Consider the following 24,354-nt stretch of genomic DNA (forward strand, 5'->3'; position numbering starts at 1 on the left):
AGGTAGGGGCTACGCAGACTGGTGCTGTGAATCCGCATTAGTGCCAGGATGGAATGATTGCCAATAACAGTCTCATTATGTCACCATGACTGCAGCTATCATCAGAACTCACGCAAGCACCAATCAGTCAACATCCGCTAACACCCATTACCGCTAATGGACTCCCAGATGAAGCCAGGGGGGTAATCCCAGCGCTAATGATAAACAACATTAAAATGAAAACCAAATCAATCCTGCAAAGTTTCCAATACACAGAGTAGGTAAACATTCTCCTTTATTATGGCCAAGAAACGGAAACTCTACAAATCATTCAGCCGCCGAGCGGCTCCCACAATCAGGCCCAGATGCATCCTCAAATCATTTGGTACAAATTAATGAAACCAATTGAGAAAACAATCCATTCCCAAATGATGGATTCAAAACACAAACGGCTGTTTACCTTGGCGATGCTTTCCTTATTATCAATTCTCACAGGATTGAAACAACTTGAGCGCTAGAATGCAAAGATGAAAAAAAACAAGGTGCCTAAATATTTGACTCTTTTTGCTCGTCAGCAGCATTCTGCAAAACATCTCAAGTGTCTGTAGATGTTTTCTGTGAGATTTATGGTAAATCATCATTTCACTGCTTTGCTGACTCTCACAGGCTAATGGTCTTGTTAATTACGGCAATATACTGTAGAGCTGGAATTATTATTCTCACAAATGATTAACCTATTGATCTTTAATAATAGTTTTGACTTGGTTTGATGAGTAGCCAAAAACATTAATTTCATAATCATATGAAACATAGAAAAGTTGGTAACGCTTGTTAATAACCATCATTAAAAAATGTTAATTGATAGTTAATTAGTCACTCTCATTTTGTACTATTAACAAACAATAAAAGAATGAATTAAGTTTACTTATTATTACTAATGTTATGATTTTATGTTATTTTAACAGTTTTTATCTCACTGTGTCATCTGTAAACATTACTTTGGTGGCCATTATGAAGTTGCAGATTGTGTAGATACTCTTCAGTATTTATTAACCTTTTCAACGCTGCAACAGAAACAGTCCGCCAGCGCTTACATTGGTATTTTTGCTTATTGTGATGTTAATTCTTGGAGTATCTTCAAATGTTTTATAACCCTCAAAGCTGTACAACTGCAGCTAAAAGACTGATTAAGTCAATAAACCATAATAATTGATAAAAACTTTGAAATTGTGTCATTAAAAGAATAATACAAAAAGCGAATCAGTTTTATTCATCAGATTTTTACAAAATCCAAAAGATTTTTAAATGCAGAAACATTAAGAAAATATTTATTAACCCTCCATAAGTCAATCAAACTCTATACAGTATTTCGTTTTTGACAAAGTGCAAAGGCGTTTTGATAGATTCATCATTCATTCCTCCGGCACCACGGTGCGTTTTTGTTCGGTTTGACGTTTAACGTAGCGCAGTGACATCATCACGATCAAACAACGTAGTGACACGAAACACAGAAGCTTTTCTGCTGCGAAAAGGACGAACGCTCTACTTATCACGGTTCTGATTTTAGATCTGTTTATACAGAATCATACAAACAGCATCACATGGATGCGTTCATTCATAAAGTCCTGACCATTTAAAAACGATTTATAATCATCAGTTGGAAATTTTAACAGCCATCCAGATACACTTCATAGATGGTTTACAAAGTAATTATTAACCACCGATAAATGCTTAATATAGTACAAAAATGGTTTTAATATGTGCAATAGTTAATTGATGAAATAATGTTATGTACTAAATCTTTACTAATTACTAATAATTGGTATTATTAAGAATTATTTAATTGTTTGGCGATGGCAACAAAAACTGTTAACACTAAATAACTATTTTATCAAATTTAATCGACTATCAATTTACCATTTATTAAAGATGGTCACCATAAAGTTTTACCAAATGTTTAATTTAATATTAATGATTCAAAAAAGTGATTACAACTAAAACTATTGTGTCACAGCTCACAGAGGTACTTTTCTGACTCTGGATTTTGTATATTTTAGCGAATTATATTTAAAAAAAACTTATTTCACTATATGATAAGATGAGAACTATGACAGCCGTGTTGTCTTTGGTTTGCGTTACTTCAATCGGAACAAAAAGTCATTGGTCAAAAATAGCTTTGTCTGGTTTGAATCACAAGACAACAAACTTATGACATGGCATATTTATACTCTGAGCGCTTTGTTGTCTCAATGAAAGCTTCTGTGAAAGATTAGAGGAGCTGTCTGTACTCATGACAGTCACAAAACTTATTATTAGGTTACTTGCCAAGACGCTCAGAGCTGCTTCAGATTAGAAATGCTGTTTGTCTCTCTCGTGTGTGTGCTGTGGTTTTCCTACAGGTGCTGTGGTGAGCTGTGAGGTGTGAGGTGGTGTACCTGGGCAACTGTGATGGCACACTTCTTTGCCAGCTCCTCTTTAGCTTCCTCGCTGGGATACGGATTACTGAGGTGCGAGTAGAAATACTCGTTCAGGATCTCTGTCGCCTGCTTGTTGAAGTTTCGTCTTTTCCGTCTGCAGAAAGAGCATTGGAGGTTAAAACAGGAACTGTGGTTAGGTGATCAGCTGAGTAGATCCCTTGTTTGTTTGTTTTTTGGGTTGATTTTTGTCATTTTATTGAGCTGATTTAATAGTCTGCCTCTGAAGAAGGCGTGAGAGCTGTGGCTCATTGGGCAGCTGGCATAGCGTATTTTAAATCTGAGCAGAATATGATAAGGTATCTCTCAGACAAAACAACAACAACAACATATATATATATATATATATATATATATATATATATATATATATATATATATATATATATATATATATATTATTTTAAAGATATTTTTTCTTTTTTCTTTGGTTTTCAATAAGTATCTATAGTATTTTCAAATACATGAATAGAAACCTAACACGTTTTTGGAATGGCAATGGCACTGTAATTTGAGCATTTGTTAAAAAAATCAAATGTTACAAACACGAATATATATAAATATATATATATATATATATATATATATATATATATACACATACATAAAAGAAAAGATGTTTAAAATGTGCAAATTAATTAATTTCTTCGATATGACATGACAATGTCACCATGTCAGGTCAAAGTGCAAGCATTGGGGTCAACTAAATTTAGGGAGATTTGCAGTAGCAGGAGTTCATCAATATCATCAATAGTGTGAAAAAAGCTGAGAAAGACTACAAAATTCACAGTTTTGAAGCTGCTTTTTAGATTCATGAAATGATGAGTGGACGTAAAGACATGATTCGCCTTGAAGAAGTGAGTGGCTTCCCTGAAGAGAGAACTGGACGTCTGACACGTTTCAAAATTATATATTAGAAATTTTAGAGCATGCAGTCCAGAGAGAAACTGTTTCTGAGGTGAAAGAGTGCACACTTTTTGGACTAACAGCTGATTGAACCTTGAGCAGCTCTCCTGCAGCTCCACGTGCACATTCACAGTCATGCATGCACCTTTATACTGTGCAGTACTCTGCAAAAATACCCCCTGGCGTGCATGGATCGCAGTATGCACTACTGTTCAACACACAGTCTGTTTTGATTGTACCATTAGGAGTCAGTATAATCTCTAAAATTGAAACCAGAAGCAACAAAAATGTCTTTACAGGACAGTTTCATAAAAATTGTTGTTTTTTTTACTAACTCAAAGCTTAAGATGTTAGCTTGGTAGTTTATATTGGTCTTTAAACACTGTGGTCTCTTTAGGTCTCTTCAGGTCTCTTTAGGTCTCCCCGGTCTCACTTTGGATGAACACTACCTGCTTCGTGAAAACCTCTATCATTCGAGAAACTTTCAATTTAGCTGCAGTTTTGCTCTGAGACAGTTTGTCAGGACTCAAGGGAACAATTTGACCCAGAACTGCTTCACCGCAGCTCCGTTTATGAGCGACTGGAAAAAAGAATTGGCAGGAGCGATAACAGCACATAGACGACTCTTAAAATCTACTCAAACACAACGATGAAAAACCAAAACAATTAATTGAAATTAGATAATCACTTAAAAAAACACACTAAAATATACAATGAAAACAATGAACTGAGTAAAGATTTCACAAATGATGAGAGCAGCTTTTGGTCTGGTATCAAATCATAAATTGTACTAAATGTACCTGGATCACAAAGTACTGCATAAGATTGCCATTCAGTTTCTAGTTAGATTTATAATAGTTTTGAACTTATTTTTTAATCAGATTGTTCCAAATTTAATAACAATTAACATTTATGCTTATTTTAGATTGAGAGACATTTTTTAAACCTTACAGTTAGACCACAAAATCCGGCTTCTTTTGTTGAAAGAAAAATGTTAATGCTCTTTAAGCCTGCAACTTTTTTGGCCACTTGGAGGCAGCACTACGAGCTGTAAGCACAACTTTGACACATGAAGCTGTGTTTGCATTAAGATGTTTATCTACACATCCTGCAGACATATACAAATGTTTGAAACGTTTTTTCTGGTCATTTGATAAAAAAATAACATTCACTACATCAAGTCACGCAGAAATATCTGTCTCTTTAGCTGCTAAATGCTCCGCTGCTGTGCGTCCACCAGCTCGTCTCTAACTGTCTGCCTGCTGTCTGCTGGGCAGGTAGTGTGCAGCTTTATCAGAGCTGAAAACAGATCCTTCTGGAAACAAGGTGGAAGAGAGCTGTGAGACTGAACCAAAACAGGAAAGTGAAATGAAACCAAATGAAACAATGAGCTGAAAGATGCTGAAAAGCTCTGAACAGCTGAGCAAACTGCAGAGCCAGGTGATAATTCTCTGAGGTTTCATCACTTCAAGGTAACTTTTTACATCATACATATTAATTTCAATCGTTATTGATAAGAGCACATTTATTAGAGCTGATTGAAAGCAAGACACAGTCGTATTTATGGGAACGCCCACAAAACGTCACATCCTTTAACGCTGAGAGGGAAAGCAAAGCATTCGCTGCAATAGAAAAGACTTTCTGTTCATCAAATAAACCCAGGAGCCCAGAGGTACAGGGTGTTTTTTTTACCTTGGGCTCTAGTTTTTATATTGAGGGGTGTGAGGAGATTTATTCAGAAATGATCAAAAAACTCCCAAAACAAAACAGAAAATTAGATAATATTAAATATATAACATATTATTGTAATATATATATATATATATATATATATATATATATATATATATATATATATATATATATATATATAGTTTTTGAAGTTATTTTCAAGGTTTTTTTTTTTTTTTTAACTTTTTTCTTTTTGTAACAAATTTATTGTTAATTTTTTGGACCATGTTTGAAGTTTCTCATTTCCTTTTTCCCTTTTATGTTTCTGCAAGAAATCCAATCAATTTGCTGACATTTCAAAGAGTAAACTGATTATACTTTTAGTAAATGTTCTCTAAATATTCTCTTCTGTGAGTTAAAAAACAGGCTTTCACAGCATTTACAGGCTGAAGGAAAAGGACCGTGTTACCCCTTCACGACCTTATCTACTAACTATGAGCTGACACTGACTGTATCAAAACAGTTACAGAATAACTGTCTGATAGCAAAAACACTGATAATCCTCTGCATGTTAAAAACACGCTGCAGCACAGACACCAGGCTGTATGATCAAACATGAAATAGTAACACATATTTATTTCAAAGCCTCCATGTGAAAATGAACCCCAGCGAACACCTTACAGCAGACAGATGTGATGTGCTGATGCCCATGAGTTGACTGACCCTCTATCTCCTGCACCTATCAGGTCATGTCTGCATGTGCCACATCTAAAGAGGGCTTTGCATAAGCTGCAGGGGGACCCTGTAAAATCTCTATGCATGCATCCACCGGTGAGGAGATTTGTGCTAAAATCTCTGTCCCGCACTCCAAAGCCTGCTTGAGAATATGTAAATGTGCACAGCGTGAGCTCCAGCAGCCAGTAGATTAATCAGCGGCGCCGAGCATGGCGGTGCCTCTCAGCCAGTGAAAGCTCTCCCCTTCCCCTTCCCCTCTGCACCACCACAATCATTTGCAAGAGAATAGATAGGGAGCTTTGTACGGGAGCGCATGCCTCATTTAAATGTTATGCCTCCAACTCAGACTTTGAGTGACATTTATCCTTGGAGAAATGTATGCAAATCCAAAGCGCGCATCAAAAGGAACAAGCGATTACATTAAAAAAGGGAAACAGTTAGCGTTATGGAGCACGCAGGGAACTCTTATTGGCCAGTGTTGCTCGGTATGCACCGGTCCAAATGGCACCCGTAGATGCAAACCAGCCCGGTGTGTGTGGTAAGCGCCGAAACAGCATGTGCTACAGCATGTTTATAGCATGATAGGCCTCCTACATTAGCCATTCATATGGATATGAGGCTGAGGAGGGGAGCACATGATAATTTGCAATGTTGTTAAATTGGGAGGTTATTTGCAGCACGGAGCGTGGCGCGGTGAATGGGAATGTGCATATGCGGAGGCACGCACCTGGCATCGAGGAAGCGGGAGCGCAGGATCATGACGGCCTCGCAGGTGCTCTGCTTGAGCTGCATCTGGATGGAGCTGAACTTGCGGTGGATGATGTTCACCATGCGCTCGATCTCTTTGGGCGAAATTGGACGTGTGCGCGACTGCTCCCGCAACAGGTTCATCACGTGGGTGGTGAACTCGTTGCACGCCTGGAAGGAGGACACAGGAATACCTTTTGAAAAAAGCACTCAAAAACACTTCACCTGAGGTCATACAACTTTGAATAAGACCTTTATTTGTTAATGTGGCCTGCACACACACACACACACACACACACAAACACAGACACACACACACACACACACACACACACAATGCCATACAGCAGGAATATTACCAAAAAAAAACAGGAAGCCAAAGGCAGGCCCAAACATGTTTATAAGATAACAGGACGATTCTAGGATTTCAGGATGTTCCTAAGATTACGAAGTTTCTAGGATTTTAGGTAATTTTTCTCCGATTTTAGGATGTTTCTCAGATTTTTGGACATTTCCGTGATTTTAGGACGTTTCTTGGGATTTCAGGGACGTTTGGTAGCATTTTACAACATTTCCAGGATTTTACGAAGTTTCTCAGATTTTTGGACACTTCTGGCATTCTAGCGTATTTTTAGGATTTTCGGACGTTTCCAGGATTTTAGGATATTAGGGTCTTAGCTAGGACCTCTGTTGGGAGGTGCAGAGGATCCTCCACTGACACTTTTTTTGATCATTGATTTATGATGCTGTTTTATGCTCTCTGGCACCTCATAGATACTAAAAGTACAAAACAATTCACAGCGTCAATCACTTTATTTTGATCGTGAATTAGAAAATGGTTGGGAGGCCACTGACATACAGTATTTAAAGCCACATATAAAATAAAATCTAAAAAATAAAATCCAGCTCTTTTCTTAGTGTAGTTCTGGGGCAAGCTTTCTCACAGAACCAGGGGGGAAATATAAGCACTGATATATTTCATATTTAACCAAAGTGGTGATGGCAGTGTGTTGAGAGGAACCAATGACAGCTGTTCCCCTCGCAGACACACACTTTCACAGCATAGCCACCCTGAGAGACGAACATGCCACCACGTTTCATCCCCCCATCCCCGTGTGACACCAGGCGTGAATCTGCCACGATATTACACTCCGACTCTGCGTCTCTTACTGTCTCCTCTTCTTTATTTCTTCTCCTCCTGTCGATCTCTCTCTGGATTTAGCCGTGTCAGGCTTTGTCTGTGTCTGTCTATCTGCGTGTTCATCTGTCTTACTCACATTCATCTGAGAGGGATGCTATTGTCGCGGATGCATCCGTTATCAAGGCAATGAGAGGGAATCATCATCCCCCCTCCAACAGACGCACAGATACACACAACATACTGCATGTGCTGGACTATTCTGGGCTGAAAACACAATCTGAAGTGATTTCTTACTCAGAGTGATATATATACATATATATATATACACATGTATATACTGAGGAACCAACTGAATCTCCAGGGATGACTTAAGGCTGATTCTGCCTCAGTGAAGCATACAAGTCTGTATTAAAAAGAGCAAATGTAAAGTGTAAAGTGGGGCAATAGATCAGCAAAGTCTTTGAAATTTATGATAACGCAGATATTTACTGACTTTGTAGGTTTCGTCTAAACATTGGGGGGGGCATATATGAAACTATTAAGCCTCAAATTCTTGATTTCTTTCTTTCTGGGAATATTTATGCACCAATGAAAGCGCTCGACCAGGACGTCCCAGGACCCTGTTCTTATGTTATGTTCTCAAGAACTCCTTAAATATTTAAAGGGAGTACTCAAATACACTACTTTGTTGAAAAGCCCATCCCTTCTTATGGTTGCATCTTTTGCTTGTGCACCAGAGGGTGAACAGAGCAAAACTGTGTCAGTGAAAATAGTAAAAAATGACCATCACCATTTCCAAAAAGAGCCAAAGTAGCATCATCAAACCGGGCAGTGTGTAAATATTCCCTTTACTATTAAATGAAACAAAGAAAAACAACAAACTCCCACAGACGAACAACTTGAACGAGAGAACTTTCTGTATTTTTACCTGAATAATGACTTTAGCTAAGTGGTGAAAAGCACTCAGTGGTTTACTTATTATCAGTGACACTCGAGTGCTTTCTTTTACGCATTTCTCATATTTTATGTCGTGTTGTTGTATTCTGTAAATAGTCCACTACCGTTTACTATTATTGTTTGCACTGTAATGACGTAGAATTTCATCTTTTGTGGCTCTGGAGCTTCGTTATGAGTGAGTTACTCTCATAGTGCAGAAACACACTATTGATTATTGAATGAGTCAACTGAAAGAAAAACATTCAGCAACAACGGACGCAAAAAAAAAATATTTGGGATTTTTTCCATATTTGCTGCTTTTCTGTGATTTATATAATAGCACACTGAAAAACCTTCAGGATTGTTGGTCAGACAAAAAAAGCAGTTTAAAGATGTCACCTTGGATTCTGGCAAACTGTGATGAGCATTTTACATTATGATGTCACGTGTTATTTTGTTATTGGCTGAGAAAGGACACATTTTTAGGAGTAAGCTTGCATTAAAAAGCGGGCTGCAGAGTTTGAAAGACACAGGCAAGAAGGTTTAAAAAGGGTTTATTTTTAAAATTATATTTAATAATCATTTTAGTATATTTTAGTAAAATATATTTTCATTTATTTATTTTTATTATTTTAAAGTATTTTTGATTTCATTTTTTGTATTTTTTATTATTGCTTATTTTTTTCAGGAGTTTTCTTGTTTGTTTTTTGTTTTCTTTGTTTTGCTTTAATTATTTTATTTATAATTTTCAGGTAACGGTCTTGTCCTTTTTTTTTCTTTTTTTTAACAATTTCTTTAAATTTTTGGATCCTCTGGGTCTTTATAAAAAGCTTCTCATTGCCTTCCTCCCATTTTTGAATGAAATGAGGCCAGTTAGCTGTGGTTTCAAAGGGTTAAGTTAGTTTCAACAAGCTGAAGTTGTTGAAGATGAAACGCTGATACTTGCAGTCAGGTCTGCTGTCCTCACCTGTTCGTACTTCTCCAGCTCTGTGTGGTAGATCTGTCTGATCTGGGTCAGCTTGGCCCTGTAATCAGAGTGCTCCGCCGAGTTGTCGGCCCCCGCTCCTCCCGAGGCCGCCGCCGCAGCAGCCGCCGCCGCCGAGCCTCCTCCTTTCTCCGGCCCGGACACGCCCTCCGCCAGCAGCATGTTGTCCAGGCGCATGAGCTGGGGATCCGGGGGCTCCTCCTCCTGGGCGCCGCGGATACTCAGCACTGCAGTGACAGGAGAAGGTCAGAGGTCAGTCAGAAAGGTCACACCTACGGTGGCGTGATGCACCGTAACAAGCTGTCAGCCGGAGAGAGCCGAGTGCACGGGCTGACACCGCTGAGCTGCACCCACACATCCGCCCGCTCTGAGTGAGGGAGGCAGGATGATGAAGCAAAGACACACACACACACACACACACACACACACACACACACACACACAGTGTTAGTGTAACGTGTGCACACATTAAAGGAGGTGGCTAAAACACTGTTGTGTTAAATACAATATTCTAACTTTAAAAGTGGATTACAGCACAAAAATGTGTTTCCACAACTTCCTGCAGAAATGCAGCATTTCAGAGATGAGCTCTGTGTGTGTTTTGTGTGATCGTCATGTTTCTCTCTGCAGCTCTCGCAGCTCGACAGGACTGAGAGGCTGCTGCTGCTGCTGCTGCTGCTGCTGCTGCTGCTGCTGCTGATGATGATGATGATGATGATGAGTGGGAAGATGTTTAGTTAATTTTTGGCAAACTTTGTTTCCTGCCAAACTTGCTGCCTGGAAATATACACTTGATTAAGGATGCAGGATATACTGCTATATATTTTTTTATACTAATTTTCCTTTTTTTTTGGACTAATTTCTTATTATTAAGCATTTCTTATTTCTTATTATCATAATTACATATTATTAATATTTTAAAGCAATTTTTCCATGTCTTGATTTCCTTAACTTTTTTTTTTTTTTTACAACTGTCAAGGAAAAAAGAAAAAAGCTAGGGGAAAACTATATTTATAATTTAATTTTTAATGATCATAAATACATGTTTAAAATTATGTTGCAGAATTATTATATATTTTTAAGCACATTTCCAGGTCATTTCCTTTTTTTTTTTTTTTATTAATTCTAGTTTTTGTACTTTTTACTAATTTCTTGTTTCATTTTTTCGTTGTTGTTGTTCATTGCGTTCATCCTTTGTTTTTGAGAGAAATCAAGCCGGTGTGTTTAGGTTTCAGAGGGTCAATAAGAAGAAAATCAGTGCAATCTGAAAAAGTGAAAGCAGTGCTCTGTTAGTTAATGTGGATAAAAAATTGTGTGCCTAAAATCAATGAATAATCTTGATAGATAATCATGATCTTCATATTGATCAAAATAATTATTATTTCGGCCATAATCGCGCAGCCCTATTTGTAAACAGTGTGACTGATTTAAATTGATCTGATGAAATAAAATGCTCCTTTCTTCTTATAAAACATTGCAATTCATCAGCAATATTTATCTGATTGATTCCTCCGCCTTCCACTGGAGGTCTCCCTCGTCATTCTCTAAAAGCGTCAAAGTCCCACCTTCCATTTTCTGAGGTGAAAACACTCCCAGACTCTGACTCTTCCTCCTCCATCTGAGAACCATCTATTTCAATATAAAACACCTCCTCCTGTGCGGAGCGTGGATCCAAATTGATCCCAGAGTGGACATCCAGAGCGCATCGACGTTACGGGGGGGCTTTGGCCGTGGCGCCAACAAGAGCTGCGACTCTGTGACTTTACGCCCCGCGTGTGTCGATAGCCATTTAAAACGTTACCATTTGTCATTTGTCTCGTTGTCTTTGAATGAGAAGGGACAGGCGGGGAGCACTTCATTAATTCAGAGACAATGGGAGTGCTTGGTGCATTAACCCCAGACTGCTGTCCGGGGTGGTCGGCCTGGGCAGGGGGTCACTGGGATGAGAATGAGGCCTGCTGTACTAACCGAGGAAGAGGAGGGGGCCGCCTCAGTCACCCCCGAGTGGACTGGAAATGCAAATATGGCAACTGTTGGCGAGTGGGAGAGGTCAGGGGTTCAGGCCACGGGCTCAGCGGGAGGTAGATTGAGAGTTGGAGGAGGAGGGTGGGGGTCTCTTGGGATGGCAGGACTGTACAAACATCCTGTCTCATTACCCACACTCCTTCATCACTCCTGTAATGCACGGACCGGCTCGGAGGGGAAAATCTCGCATGGCTTCACACCCGCCTCACCTCCGACTGCAGCCGCGTTATGACCCGATCAAACCTGCTCCATCAGAAACTCTAAACCCGCCTGTCCGCTTTAGTTAACGTACATCAGCGGAGGCCCCCGCCGCCGCCGCCGCTCCCCGGCTCCTGAACGCAGTTTTTCTCTGCAGTTACCACCTCATAAATACCAGACTGAAGTGGGTGTTAAAATGAGAACACACACCACAAAATCCCGTGGAGGAAAATGAGCCGCAGTCTCTGGAAGTCATTTTCACGAGAAAACAACTCACAGCAGCGCGTACTGAAAGAAGAAAGAAAACTGACGAAAGCGCACAATAGGAAGCCCCAATTAAGATTAAGATTCATTTTCTTTTAAACTTTTTGATGAATTCGGCCAGAGACTGAATCACAATGTTTGTTTCCAAAAACTTCAGAGTAGAAACCCCCCGTGTCAGGTAGATAAAATGCAACAGTACTGCCTCAATTGTTTCATTTTTAGCCACCTAAAAAAAAGATGCACCTAAAAAAATCAGTTTAAGTATACGCTTAATTTAGAATATTTTCACTGCTTTACGACGAGCTTTCCGACGAGAAAACTGAAGCCGCTGCCTCAAAGCCACCAGACTCCAGTGACAAAAACAGTAATTTTACTGTGCAGAACACTGGAGCTGCTGCTCTACCGCTGCCTCGATTGGTAAAGTGGTGAAAATATTCCAAATATATTGTGCATTTGCACAGATATGGATCTTTTTAGGTGGCTAAATACATTTTGCAGCGTCCCTGCCCACAGCAGACATTGTTTAGCTTCTGTGCTGTTAGATCTGGTTATAAAAGACGCAAGCTAAGCAACAGAGTGCAGAAAATCAGCACAACAGAAATGTCAGTCATCGTTTTTTGCAGAGCGACATCGAGGTAATTCGTTCTATCGCTTTGGACGACTCCCCTGACCCTGAAACTTGAATACACAGGAAGATGAAAAACTACAAAGTAAAGCATGCTAGCCGGCAGATATTTCATTCAAATGAAATTATATGACATGAATTAAACTTAAATACATTCCCTCATCTGACAGATTTACAATGAAAGACAACAACTCGATTGCAGACTACTTCATGATGTCATCAAAGTCTATTTTTTATCATTGTTTAGATTATAAGGGAAAAAATTACCAAAGCTCTCTCATATCTATGGCCACGTTTAGACGAGAACAACCCTTCCAGTCTTTCCTTTGCATTTAAAAAAACTTTGTTCATATGATATTATTGTGAGAACAATCCTCGTGTACACGGATCCACAAAAACCAAAAACGCTGTAGTATGCATGGCGCGGCAGTAGTTGGCGGTGCAACTTTGTAATGACAACACGTGCACGCACATTAAGGTGTTCTTCTACAGAGCGGTGAGTGTAAACAAACAAGAAGGCGATATCGAACGCACGCACGACAACCGACAGCTTTGTCCGAATGGAAGATGAAGCGGGACTGTGACTTCGAGTGACGCTGGATTATAAAACGTCCTAAATCGAGGAGAATGTTTATTGGCTGTTCGCCTTAAACGTAATGCACATGCGTGAGGTGCAACAATAACATGAACGCTCTTACAGGATCCATGTTTTACCAGTTTACACGGTGACAGAGGGGGTGGCTTTTTAAAACACTGAAAAGTTTGCATCTTTAGGCCCCCAAAACATCGTTGTTGTGTGAACGGCCAAGCCAAAACAAAAGTTTAACATTTCATGCAGGAACCTTTGCTGTATAAACAGAACCTAAATGACAGAAAAGGTCGATTTTCACTGAATCCAAACTCTGACTGATATAACCAATCCCCAAAACGTACTGCCATTCAAACACAGTTTTGGAAGTTTTAAACACATCTTTAATGCCATTTTATGGTCGCAGTTCTTCTCCAAAACTACTTGGTTAGTTTTAGGAAAAACATCATGGTTTAACAGTTAATAAGTACTTTTGTCACTAACGTAACGTGGCGTACGTCACCAGCGTAGCATGATACACACACTGGTTTTTTAAAAGAAGTCAACGTTGACTTCAGGACACAAACACCAGTCTCCTGGTTGCAAGTCCTGACCTATCCACCACACCTCCTACCAATTCTCCAGCGCTAACATTTCTTTTGCTTCTTTTAAATTTGTACAACGTTACACGGACTTAATCAGTTTTAATACTACTGCGCATCGCTTCCTGATCTGCTCCTGTAATAATTATCACAGCCACTAGAGGGCACCACATAAGGAAGCATATGTGTGTTTTCATCAAAAGCCTGATGGAAATTATGTATTGTGCCATTAACAAAACTAAATAAAGAATTCACAAATTAAATATTACAAATAAAAAAAGCAACATCCACCGAGGAGGCATGAATAAGTTCCACCTGGGAAAGTGAAGGACAGCTCTGTATGCTTCGATGCTTCAATGTAAAAACACAAAATCGTGTCGAATCATTCCTCTCTATGAACAAACCTTTCTTTGTCAAACAAAATGATCCACATCATTACTAAAAAAAACAGAGTAAAAGCACAATTCAAAGAGCAGCAGCAGAGAAATGTAAGGGAGGAAGCTCTTGTCAGATGTTTCTACAGAAACACCAAGGCCACATTTCTTCCCGAACTCATAAAACGTCTAGACTGTCAAATGAAAATGGAACACAAAAATTCCCCGTGTCCAAAAAAAAAAGAAGCTCAGATTCACGTCTGCCAAGTTCCAACTTAACATTCATGAAGTGTTTATTTTACTTGGCTGGAAGCACCTCCGACATCAGTCTTATAGGAGCGGCTGTTGCAGAAGAAGGTCATTTCTTAGGAGATCTCTTGGAAGGCAGAGAGAAAGAAAACACCAGAAGGCTGACTTTTCTTTTTTTTTTAACCCTTTGAAACCAGAGTAAATTGGCTTGATTTCTTTAAAGAACCTGGGAAGAACGCAATGAGCAACAGAAGGAGAAATGACCAAAAAACAAAAAATTAGTAAAAAAATGTACATGAAAATGATCAGAAAATACGCAACAAAAACAAAAAAGAAAATGTCCTTAAGAGCACAAGTACGAGGGTACTAAAAATGTATAAATACATCATCATGAGAGTTATGAATCTTTTGAAACCGAAGCAAATTGGCTTGATTTCTTTCAAAAACATGGGAAGAACAAAATGAGCAACGACAGAAGGAATGAAAAGAGAAAAAGAAAGGAAAAAAATTAGCAAGAAATCAGTAAAAAGTACAAAGAAATTACCTGAAAATTAATTTTAAAAAATGAAGTAGAAAAAAAACCAAAAAGGCAAACAAGACTTGGATAAAGTGATTAAAAATATATAATAGAATAAGAAAGAAATTACCCAAAAATTAGCAAAAAAAATTGTGAAACAAACAAGAAAATTACCTAATTAGTTTGTTTAAAAAAAGAAACAAAACAAGGAAATGACCTGGAAAATGTGCTTAAAAATATAATAAATCTGGAAAATAATTTTAAATATGTAATTATGATAACTATAGTTTTCCCTAGCTTATTTATTTCCCCCTTATTTCTTAAAAATAACTTTCTAAATCTATTTATTTCTTACAATATGTGGAGAATCGCTCACTGCCATTTTTCTCTCGTTTCTGAATGTCCCACCAGTTTGCTGACGGTATAAAGCTTTAAATACTTTAAATGCACTGATAACAGTGACGTTGCTGCAGGTTTCAGAGGGTTAAAGTGAGGTGGAATAAGAGAGGCTGTAGAAAGCAAACGTTCAGCAGTGCTGGGTATCCGACGCTGAGCATTCTGCTCAAAATAAATAGGTAAACGTGTCTTGAACTGACAATTAACACAAACTCGACATGATCCCCAGGCCTTGCTTGTTGACACGTGTACACCCGCACTAATCAGCCGCGTATCGCATCCTCTCCTCACACGACGCAGCCCGGATCCCGGCTCCGTTCTTGCTGCTGATCCAGCTGTCTTGGAGAGCATCTGTCAGGAGGGACCCAGGAAGGAACAATGCATTACGCCATGTTGGCTGTGTACTGTCATCCCTCATTGACAGCACATTGTCACACTTACACAGTGTCCTCTGAGCTGGGAACAAGCTAAGTAGCTGCCGCCTATAATATCAGCCCTTCCTGCCGCCTCTTATCACACAATCTGATGGGGGGAACCTGCTCCGAGTGGGGTTAATGTGGATTTGAAAGAGGATGCGACGGTTTTTTAATTTAAGCCACTAATGAGTTTGATCCTTACGACGATGACAGACATAATGGCAACAATCTCTCGTCTACACGGTGGAAAAAACCGCAGACCTGCAGTGATGGAAGCAAATGATGATTTATTTATTCCACCCTGAACCTAAAGCACATAATTAAAACCATGGAGGGATTATCTCAAACAAATAAAATTAATAAAGAAAAGAAAGGGATAATGTGCTTCCATAAAATTGGCTCTGCTGTGGGTCATAATTACACGACTCAGTGAGGGCCACTTTATTGGCTAATAGCAGCCTAATTGATTCATCCTAATGTTTTTCGAGCCTTGGGTCTGCTGGGCACTCCCTGTCCAATAGTGCTGCTGAACTTACTTAGCCACCCGCAGACAAACACTGACGGTTCTCCCAGGGATAAACAATTATCTGTGAGAGTCTGTGTGTGATTTGGACGCCCCCCTCCCCTCCCCCCTCAGCGAACACACATTTTCTGTATGTCTCTAATGGATGCCATTTCCCTCTTGGAGGCGTTTCAAAGATGGCTTGTTGTCAGACGATGCCTTATTCCTCCCTCCTGTTGTTGACAAGCAATTCTCCCAAGGAGGCATGCAGCGGGCTTTATTGCTCCACTTTACTCTTTGCGTTAATACAAAGAAAAACATCTTGCATCGGCTCTGGTTGCAGATGAATTTACTAAAAGCAGACAGGATTTTAGTGTAATGTTACCATGTCTGTGTTAAAGAGGTAATTTACAGATATAAACCTGGTATTTTTCATTAAACAGGGATGCAGTAAAAAGACGCAAATTCTTGTAAAATTGGTGCTACCTGAGTCTTTAACATGACTATATGCTAAACAGGTAGAAACCTACAAATGTCAGAATGCATTGAGCTGTACGAGACTAATAAACACTCCCGCTGGGGGGTGACGCAATACGAAGCCCTCTGTTTGGCGGTAAAAACGATCTCGTATTCCAGTTAAACGGTCAGCTACAACATATTTCTGAAAACATTTGAGGTGAGAAGTCGGCACCGCGGTAACAGAATCTTGGTATATATTTGATCAGCGCTGCTTTTTCTGACGTTTTTTTTTTTTTAGCCTCCATTTTCTGGTTCCCAAAATCTCGCTATTACAACTAAACAAGGCACTAAAATATGCTTGTAAAAACATTTGAGGTGAAAAAAAATACAAGTCAGAAAAAGTAAATGGTGAGTTAGAACATGTTTCTGAAAACATCTGAGGTGAGAAATAGACAACACAGTATCAAAATCTCAGCGCTGCTTATTTAACCCCCCTTCCCAACATCTGGCCTTTCACCCCCGAGCCGTGCACACGGCGTCAAAACTGAGTTTTACTGTGTTTGTTCAGGCAAGTCGACTTTCAAGTGCTTTTTTAAGCATTCCTTTGTATTTAAGGATGTACTTGTTTCTTTCACAACTATCTGTTGCAAGAAAATTGTGCATTCACGAAGACAGCAACACAATCGACCACATTGTTAATTCACTAATGTTACGCACTTTTTATTTATTATTATTAATTACAGATCAAAACTTGCGGCTGACTTCAGTGGGAATGTTGCAGCGAAACATCCTGGTGCCAAATATTTACTGGCGTTTACTGATTGGCGCTCATACAGCATTAACAAATAACTGCAATCACAGCTCTAAAATTACTATTATTATCATTATTATTATAACATATTTTATTTTTATTTTCATATTGTTTTTTTTCTAATTTTTTCCTTTTTTGTTGCTAAATCTCAGGTTATTTGCTTGTAACTCATAATTTGTAGTTTTTTCCCATGTTTTTGAAAGAAATCAATGCCAAATGGCTCAGTTTTTAAAGGGTTAACTGTGGCAAAAGCATCTCTGCAAGGATGGATAGGGTCACGCACTGGTCGGCGGTTTTCCTGCTCTGTGTGCACACACAGCGAGACAAAATGTCACCGACTGAGAAGACAAGAAAAGTAAAGTGGAATGGCAGAACATGACATTTATTTAACCCCTTCCCAACATCTGGCCTTTTACAAATCAAATCGATATTTAATAAAAGCCGAGGGCAATTGGCTCTCGGAGAGGTGGATGTTTAACTGTCTGGTTGTTTATCTGGGAATATTTATTTCGTTTCCACACTGAGGGGGAAAAGCTCTTTGAGGATAAGCTCAGAATATCATGCTCCGAGATGATTTACGTCCCTATTTGAGGGGAAAGCAGCTCTGCGTCCCCGCCCCCCCACCTCGTTGCTTGTTTTCAGCGAGCACATGTGAAACGCTCTCTGTTCGCTATATATTAGTCATCCGAGAAGATTGGCCTCGTATGAAGATGGGTGTGGGTATTAAAATATTAATTGAACTACTCGCGACAGAGATACATCATTTCGGAGCGGCTCGGAGTTTGGGGTGAGTCTTAATTGAACGAAGAATATACTTTGGGTGAAGGGGAATGAACCGTGGCAAAATAAAAGTGGGCTGGCAGCCCGGGGCTAGCATCACATAACTAGCCTCTCTGGAGAAATGTTCTCACCGGGGAAGGACACAGGTCCGTTACAGACTGTCACATCATCTCAACATACGTGACAGGAGTTCACGAATGTGAGAAATATTAAAATCGACAGCAAATACAAGCCAGATCCAGGTCTAAAAATACGCTTTTGAGTCAGTGACAATATTTGGGATGGTATCAAAAGCTTGTCAGGGGATTAAGATTTCTTCCAGGACACTGCTCGCATCTTCAAAATGATTCAGTTTTTTTTTTTTCACGGCATAACAATATCAGACTCAAAGAGTTACGGCACACCATGCTCCGCAGTCCAGATATCTTATCCTATCAGATTAACGGAGGCAAATGGCAGCCTGTCAAAAACCATTACCATACGTAATCCCCTCCTAGATTTTGGAGGCTTGTCGACAGGGACCGTTGGCATGGCAGCCTGTTGTGGCGATCGGGTGATTTGGAGGGGGGGGTGATGTTTAATTAATGATGTTGGGCTTTTCTGTCACAGTTAGGGAGACGGGCGGTCGAACATGAAGCCCTCTGACAGAGATCGGGCGCCTCGGTTCAAACTGGCAGGCACCCTCGGAGGCCCCGCGCCCAGACGCTGAAATGTGATCCGCAGTGTTACATCACAGGTAGCAGCTCGGGGAGAGTCGGCCAAAAAAGTGACACACGATGCCGGTCAGGTGACAGCGTGTCCGGGCAGATCAACAACGCCTGGTTTGACATTTCTAAGAGCAGTTTGAGTCGAAAGGCGAAAAGCATGAGACTTTAAAGTGACCTGTGATGTTTTCCTATCGGCTTTTCTGGTCTGTTGCTGAGCAAACAGCCAGAAAGTAACTTACAAACAGATTATTTAAACTTTTTGCTGTGTCAGGGTCCTCACAGGAAGTGATGCTTCCTGTGTTTGGAGGTGCAGCAACAGTCGTTTTTTTGAGAGGTAAAGCTGGGCATACACTGAACAATTTTAGAAACGTTTTGTTATTCCAACTCACACTGAGCAAGTTAATTGTCTGCGATGTAACGCCAAAGCTCATGATTAATGTGCTCACACCGTACGGTCCGATTGTCCGTCGATTGTCATATTTTGACATTGCATCTTCGGTCATTTTCTACATGTGCCAAATTTTGGCGTTTTTGGCCCTTTTTGCAACACGGTCGTGCAAGCCTCGACCTGAGAGCTCACACTGCACGTGTAAAAACGGCCCCTGCGGACCATCCTGGCTGTTGACAACTGACAATAAAGATTAGTTTGAAAGCTCAATGGCAGGTATTAGCAACAATGCTAACAGGACAGAAGTGTACTACCGTGATAATCTGAGCAGTTTTTCCTGTTTGGCATAGAAGACGTCAACAGTACAGAGAAAACTGCAGGTAAATCAGCTACCCAGCTGGCAGGAAACGTTCCCACAACACTGGCTAACGTTACCTACATGTTGCAATAATGTTTTAAAGAAAACATTTTACTCGAATGTTCAAAGAACGTTTTAAGGATGTTTATCATTTCAAATAATGTTCCTGTAAGATTAAATGCTGACTAAGACGTTTTATCTGCAACAACGTTCTCCCAATGTTAGATGAGAACAAAGGAAGAACATTTTCAAAGCAACATTCAGAAAATGTTATTGAGGACTGAGATTAAACATTTTTTAGATGAAAATGTGATGTATTGTGATATGTTAATTATAATAATTAAAAAATTACATTTTTTTTATATTTACAGGGAATGTTGCCCAAAGTTTGAGAAGAACATTCTGGGAACATTAAGAAAACTTGCCACTGGAAATGTTACTAAAACGTTCGGTGGCTGCATTAAAACGTGTATTTAGAACCAAAACGTGCTAACTGGGTAGCTACTTTTACTGTTGTTAACTTGATAGCTAACATGAGATGCACTAACAGTCCTTGTGTGCAGCCTGGCGTTTATATTTTCGGTCCATCATCTTGTTGCCATGGTGTTGTCAGATGCTCCGTTTGCCTCCGTTTGCCACTTGGCACTGACGGGGAATCGACTCGTGGCTCTGTGTGAGAGTCTGCATCAGCCGGTCAAACTTTCGGACATATTCGGGAGCAAATGATCGGTCCTCAAAGAGACTCGAAGCGTCATATTGTAAATTCATTGTCAGCAGTGATCAGTGTGGAGCAGATTTTCCAGGGACAAAGATAATTTCCTGTTTTAAAAACTGTGCAAATGTGAAATTTTTTGTAACACGTAATGAAAAAAAAAAAGAAAAGGTAAAATATTCAGTGCTGACACATAAAATGTATGCAGATAACCTGGCTGTGAAAAATCCAGATTTGAATAATCCAGGCTTTAATGGCTTCCTGTGTATTTTTTCAAAAAAGGAGTAGCACAGTTGTAACATATTTTAAAATGATCAAATAAAATCAGCAGCACATGATCAAAATAAAAAGTGTCTCATCCCAAATGTTTACAGTGATATTCAGTCATACCAAACACAGTCATGATGTAATCTTGCCTCCAACAATCAGTCCGTCCTTAAAAACAGTCCGGCGTGATGAAAGCCAAACGCTTTTGCATAATTAACCCTTCCTGGTCGGGCTGCGGTCGGCCTGTCTGCTCGAATTTACGGTGACAGGCCTGGCCCTATTTGTTTGCATTGGTGCTTCAGTGGGCACACTTCATTGTGGCTTCAGCAGTTAATAAATCACAGTCGAAGCCCCCTCTCCCGACGCCAGCCTGTGCTACGGTGGTCCTGTCACAAGGCAGGCACCAGCACCGAAGCGACAGCTACATGCTAATTCAACATCGGCATAATTCATTATACAGTCGCAAGTGTACTGGAATGGAAAGAGAACCAACATACACCAGGAGGAAGACGACAGGCATCAAACTGTTAAATCCTGCTCCCCTTAAGTCCCCTCTGTTTGCCTTTGTAAAGACTCAAGTCTTTAGACTCCTGCCAGCTATATAAAATTATACTTTAAATATGCAGAAAGAGCTTTAGGATGTGTAAAGAATATAAATATTCTTTGCTCATACATTTCATTTTAAGAGAAAAAGGTTAACAGACAATATGAATGAGGCTGATGGATAATGAAGACAATTAAGAACAGTAAACAGAAATCTGTTGTTTTTTTAATAAAGCATAGTTATCTATAAATACATATTTAAAATTATATTATATTAATTATATTAAATTAAGAGAATTATTATAATTTTTAAAGCATTTTTCTTTAAGACTTGCTTGCATTGTTTTTTTGTTTTGTTTTTATTTTTTTTTTACCTTTTTTTTTCTTTAAAAAGATTTTTGGGGGTACATTACTTGTATTTTTCACTTTTTTTGCTATTTTTTGGGTCATTTCTTCTTCATTGCTCATCACCTTCTTCCCAGTCGCAAGTGTACTGGGATGGAAAGAGAACCAACATACACCAGGAGGAAGGCCACAGGCTTTGTAAAGACTCAAGTCTTTAGACTCCTGCCAGCTATATAAAATGATACATTACATATGCAAGAAGAGCTTCAGGATGTTTAAAGAATAGAAATATTCTACTGCATTTGCTTTCAAAGTCATGCAATTCATTTTAAGAGAAAAAGGTTAACAGACAATATGAAAGAGGTTAATGGACAATGAAGACAATTAAGAAGCAGCGGAGCTCCTTAACGGCAAAAAGAAATCTGCTTTTTTATGAAATATGGTAATCTATACAGCCACTTCCTGTAAGTCACGCCAAAGCCAATGTAAAATGACATATCAAAAGGTAGAACGGGGGCTCCTGCACTAAAGGGGAAATTAACAAAAAGATAAAGAGTCAATTAAAGCGATAAGGCCTTGTGCTCTTCAGAGGGTGCAAACTAAGGGGAGTGGAGCTGACAGCCTTCACATTAAAGCGCCGCGCTGCCGTCTCATCCTCTACGTGGCCCCTCCGCTTTGGAACCAGCAGTTCACAAGAGAAAGAAGCAGCACGCATCTTTGTTAAGAAATACTAATCACACACACACACACACACACACACACACACACACACACACACACACACACACACACACACACTGTCATAAGACGATACCACTAATAAGGGTAATTAGAATTAGGTATAACAAGACCCGAGGGCCACAAGTAATGACATCATCTCTGGTACAGTAGACAATGCTTTTTATTTTTATTTTATTATTATTTTTATTGTGTCTCACACTTGTTCAAATGAAACTTTTCAGTTGGAAAATGGTGAAGTTAATTTAACTCCATTGCGCTTATGATAAAGTTAACCCTTTGAAACCCAGAGCAACATCACTTTGCTACTTTCAGATGCCTTTTGAAAGTATTAAACCTTTGAACGTTAGGCACATTGCTGTATTTCTTTTTTAAATGTGGAGAAAAAGACAATGAGCAACTTGATAAGAAATGGTCCACAAATTACAAGAAATAAGTAGATTTAGAAAATTATTTAAAAAGAAAAAGCTAGGGACAAATCTAGGGTAAAAATAAATTAATATATTTACAATTATCATAATTGCATTTAAAATTATGTAAAATAATTATTATAATTTTTAAGAATTTTTTCCAAGCCTTGTTTTTCTTGTTTGCTTTTGTCTTTTACTTTCTTTTCTTTTCTTTTTTTTTTTTTGCTAATATTTTTGTTGTAATTTTCTTGTACTTTTTACTAATTCCTTACTAGTTTTTGGGTTTTTTCTTCTGCTGCTGCTCATCACCTTCTTCCCATGTTTTTGAAACAACAATGATGTAAAAATGGGTTCGACTTTCAAAATTCACAGACTATGAATCCGACAAGTGGTGCTTTGTACTCAATTCAGGGGTGTTCACAAAACGCAAAAATAGAGAAAACCAGCAAGACGCTGAATACCCTGACTGGAACATTAAAACACGAAAACATGAGGCCACATTTCAGATTCAACACCATGGAGAATAAAAAAGAGAATAAACGTGAAGCTGTTTGCTGACTCCTGGTCCACTACAATTTAAATCTGCTGACACAAATAGATTCTCTATTTTTGCACCTGCAGCGTTCATTAAGGAGTGCTGTTGACATTTGTGTACTGTTCAGTTTTTCATTGCACCTCACTCTTGGAGCACAGAGCGTGCTCTGGGCACAGATGGAGCTGCAGAATGTCAGGCGCATTGAAAGTCAAACTTAGCTATTGATTTCACTAGGTCTAAAAAAACTGCTTTCACTTGCCTCGGCAGCACCTTCTCCCCAAATCAATCAAACTGATCAGCTCTGACCGAAACACCAGATCAAATATCAACGCTGCAACTGAAACACACAAACTGCTGCTGAGGAAAAAAGGAACTCACGAGGAGCTTTGCCTGGGCTGCGTTCACAGACCTCAGAAAAATGTCTGAAAAAAGGGGGCACACACAGCAGTTACTTTCAACAGCTGCTAAGTGCTATATGGAAAAAGACAACCTGCAGTCATTTAAAAAAGATATAACAACAAAGAACTTTTTGGGGAAAGTCTTTGGCAATAACAAGTTTCACAACATCTTAATTTAAAATACAATCTTTACCAATGTGCAAATTAGCCCTTTTTACATTTTTAACCTCCAACACAAATGTACATTTCTTTTTAAACATGTCCGTCAGTATTTCTTTACTGTTTTTTTCACAAGTACACTGACTCACAATCACTCCCACCACCGACCCACAAAAAGAAACAACTGCTGGACTGTCAGAGTCCCAGTCGACGAAGAGGTCTCGAACCAATGATTTAACTCTCAGGGTGCATCCCCACACAAAGCAGTGATCCCTTCAAGCTGATTAAAGACTTAAAGAGTGTAACTTACAATATTAAAACTCAAAATTGAATTATTGTCACACAGTGAGACTGAGATTTGGAAAACAGATAAATTATGGATGAATGTGCCATGTTTTGGACACGTCTGCTCCTGGACCAAGTGGCATTTGTCA

At 39.2% G+C, this 24,354-nt stretch overlaps 1 protein-coding gene across 4 annotated transcripts in view; it reads right to left on the reverse strand.

Moving 5' to 3' along the window:
• Positions 1-24,354, reverse strand: part of LOC121941021 (pre-B-cell leukemia transcription factor 1-like) — a 195,548-nt gene that overhangs the window by 41,075 nt on the left and 130,119 nt on the right. For all 4 annotated transcript variants that reach the window (XM_088078127.1, XM_088078128.1, XM_088078126.1 and 1 more), the window contains 3 exons: positions 9,557-9,801; positions 6,493-6,683; positions 2,415-2,550 (listed from right to left, as the gene is read on the reverse strand). In XM_088078127.1, coding sequence (XP_087934253.1) covers positions 2,415-2,550; positions 6,493-6,683; positions 9,557-9,801 — 572 coding nt within the window. The remainder of the gene's footprint in view (positions 1-2,414; positions 2,551-6,492; positions 6,684-9,556; positions 9,802-24,354) is intronic.

Source organism: Plectropomus leopardus, chromosome 5 (assembly GCF_026936395.1).
Source record: "Plectropomus leopardus strain MGB_pleo_1.0 chromosome 5, ASM2693639v1, whole genome shotgun sequence".
In the NCBI taxonomy this organism is placed as follows: Eukaryota; Metazoa; Chordata; class Actinopteri; order Perciformes; family Serranidae; genus Plectropomus; species Plectropomus leopardus.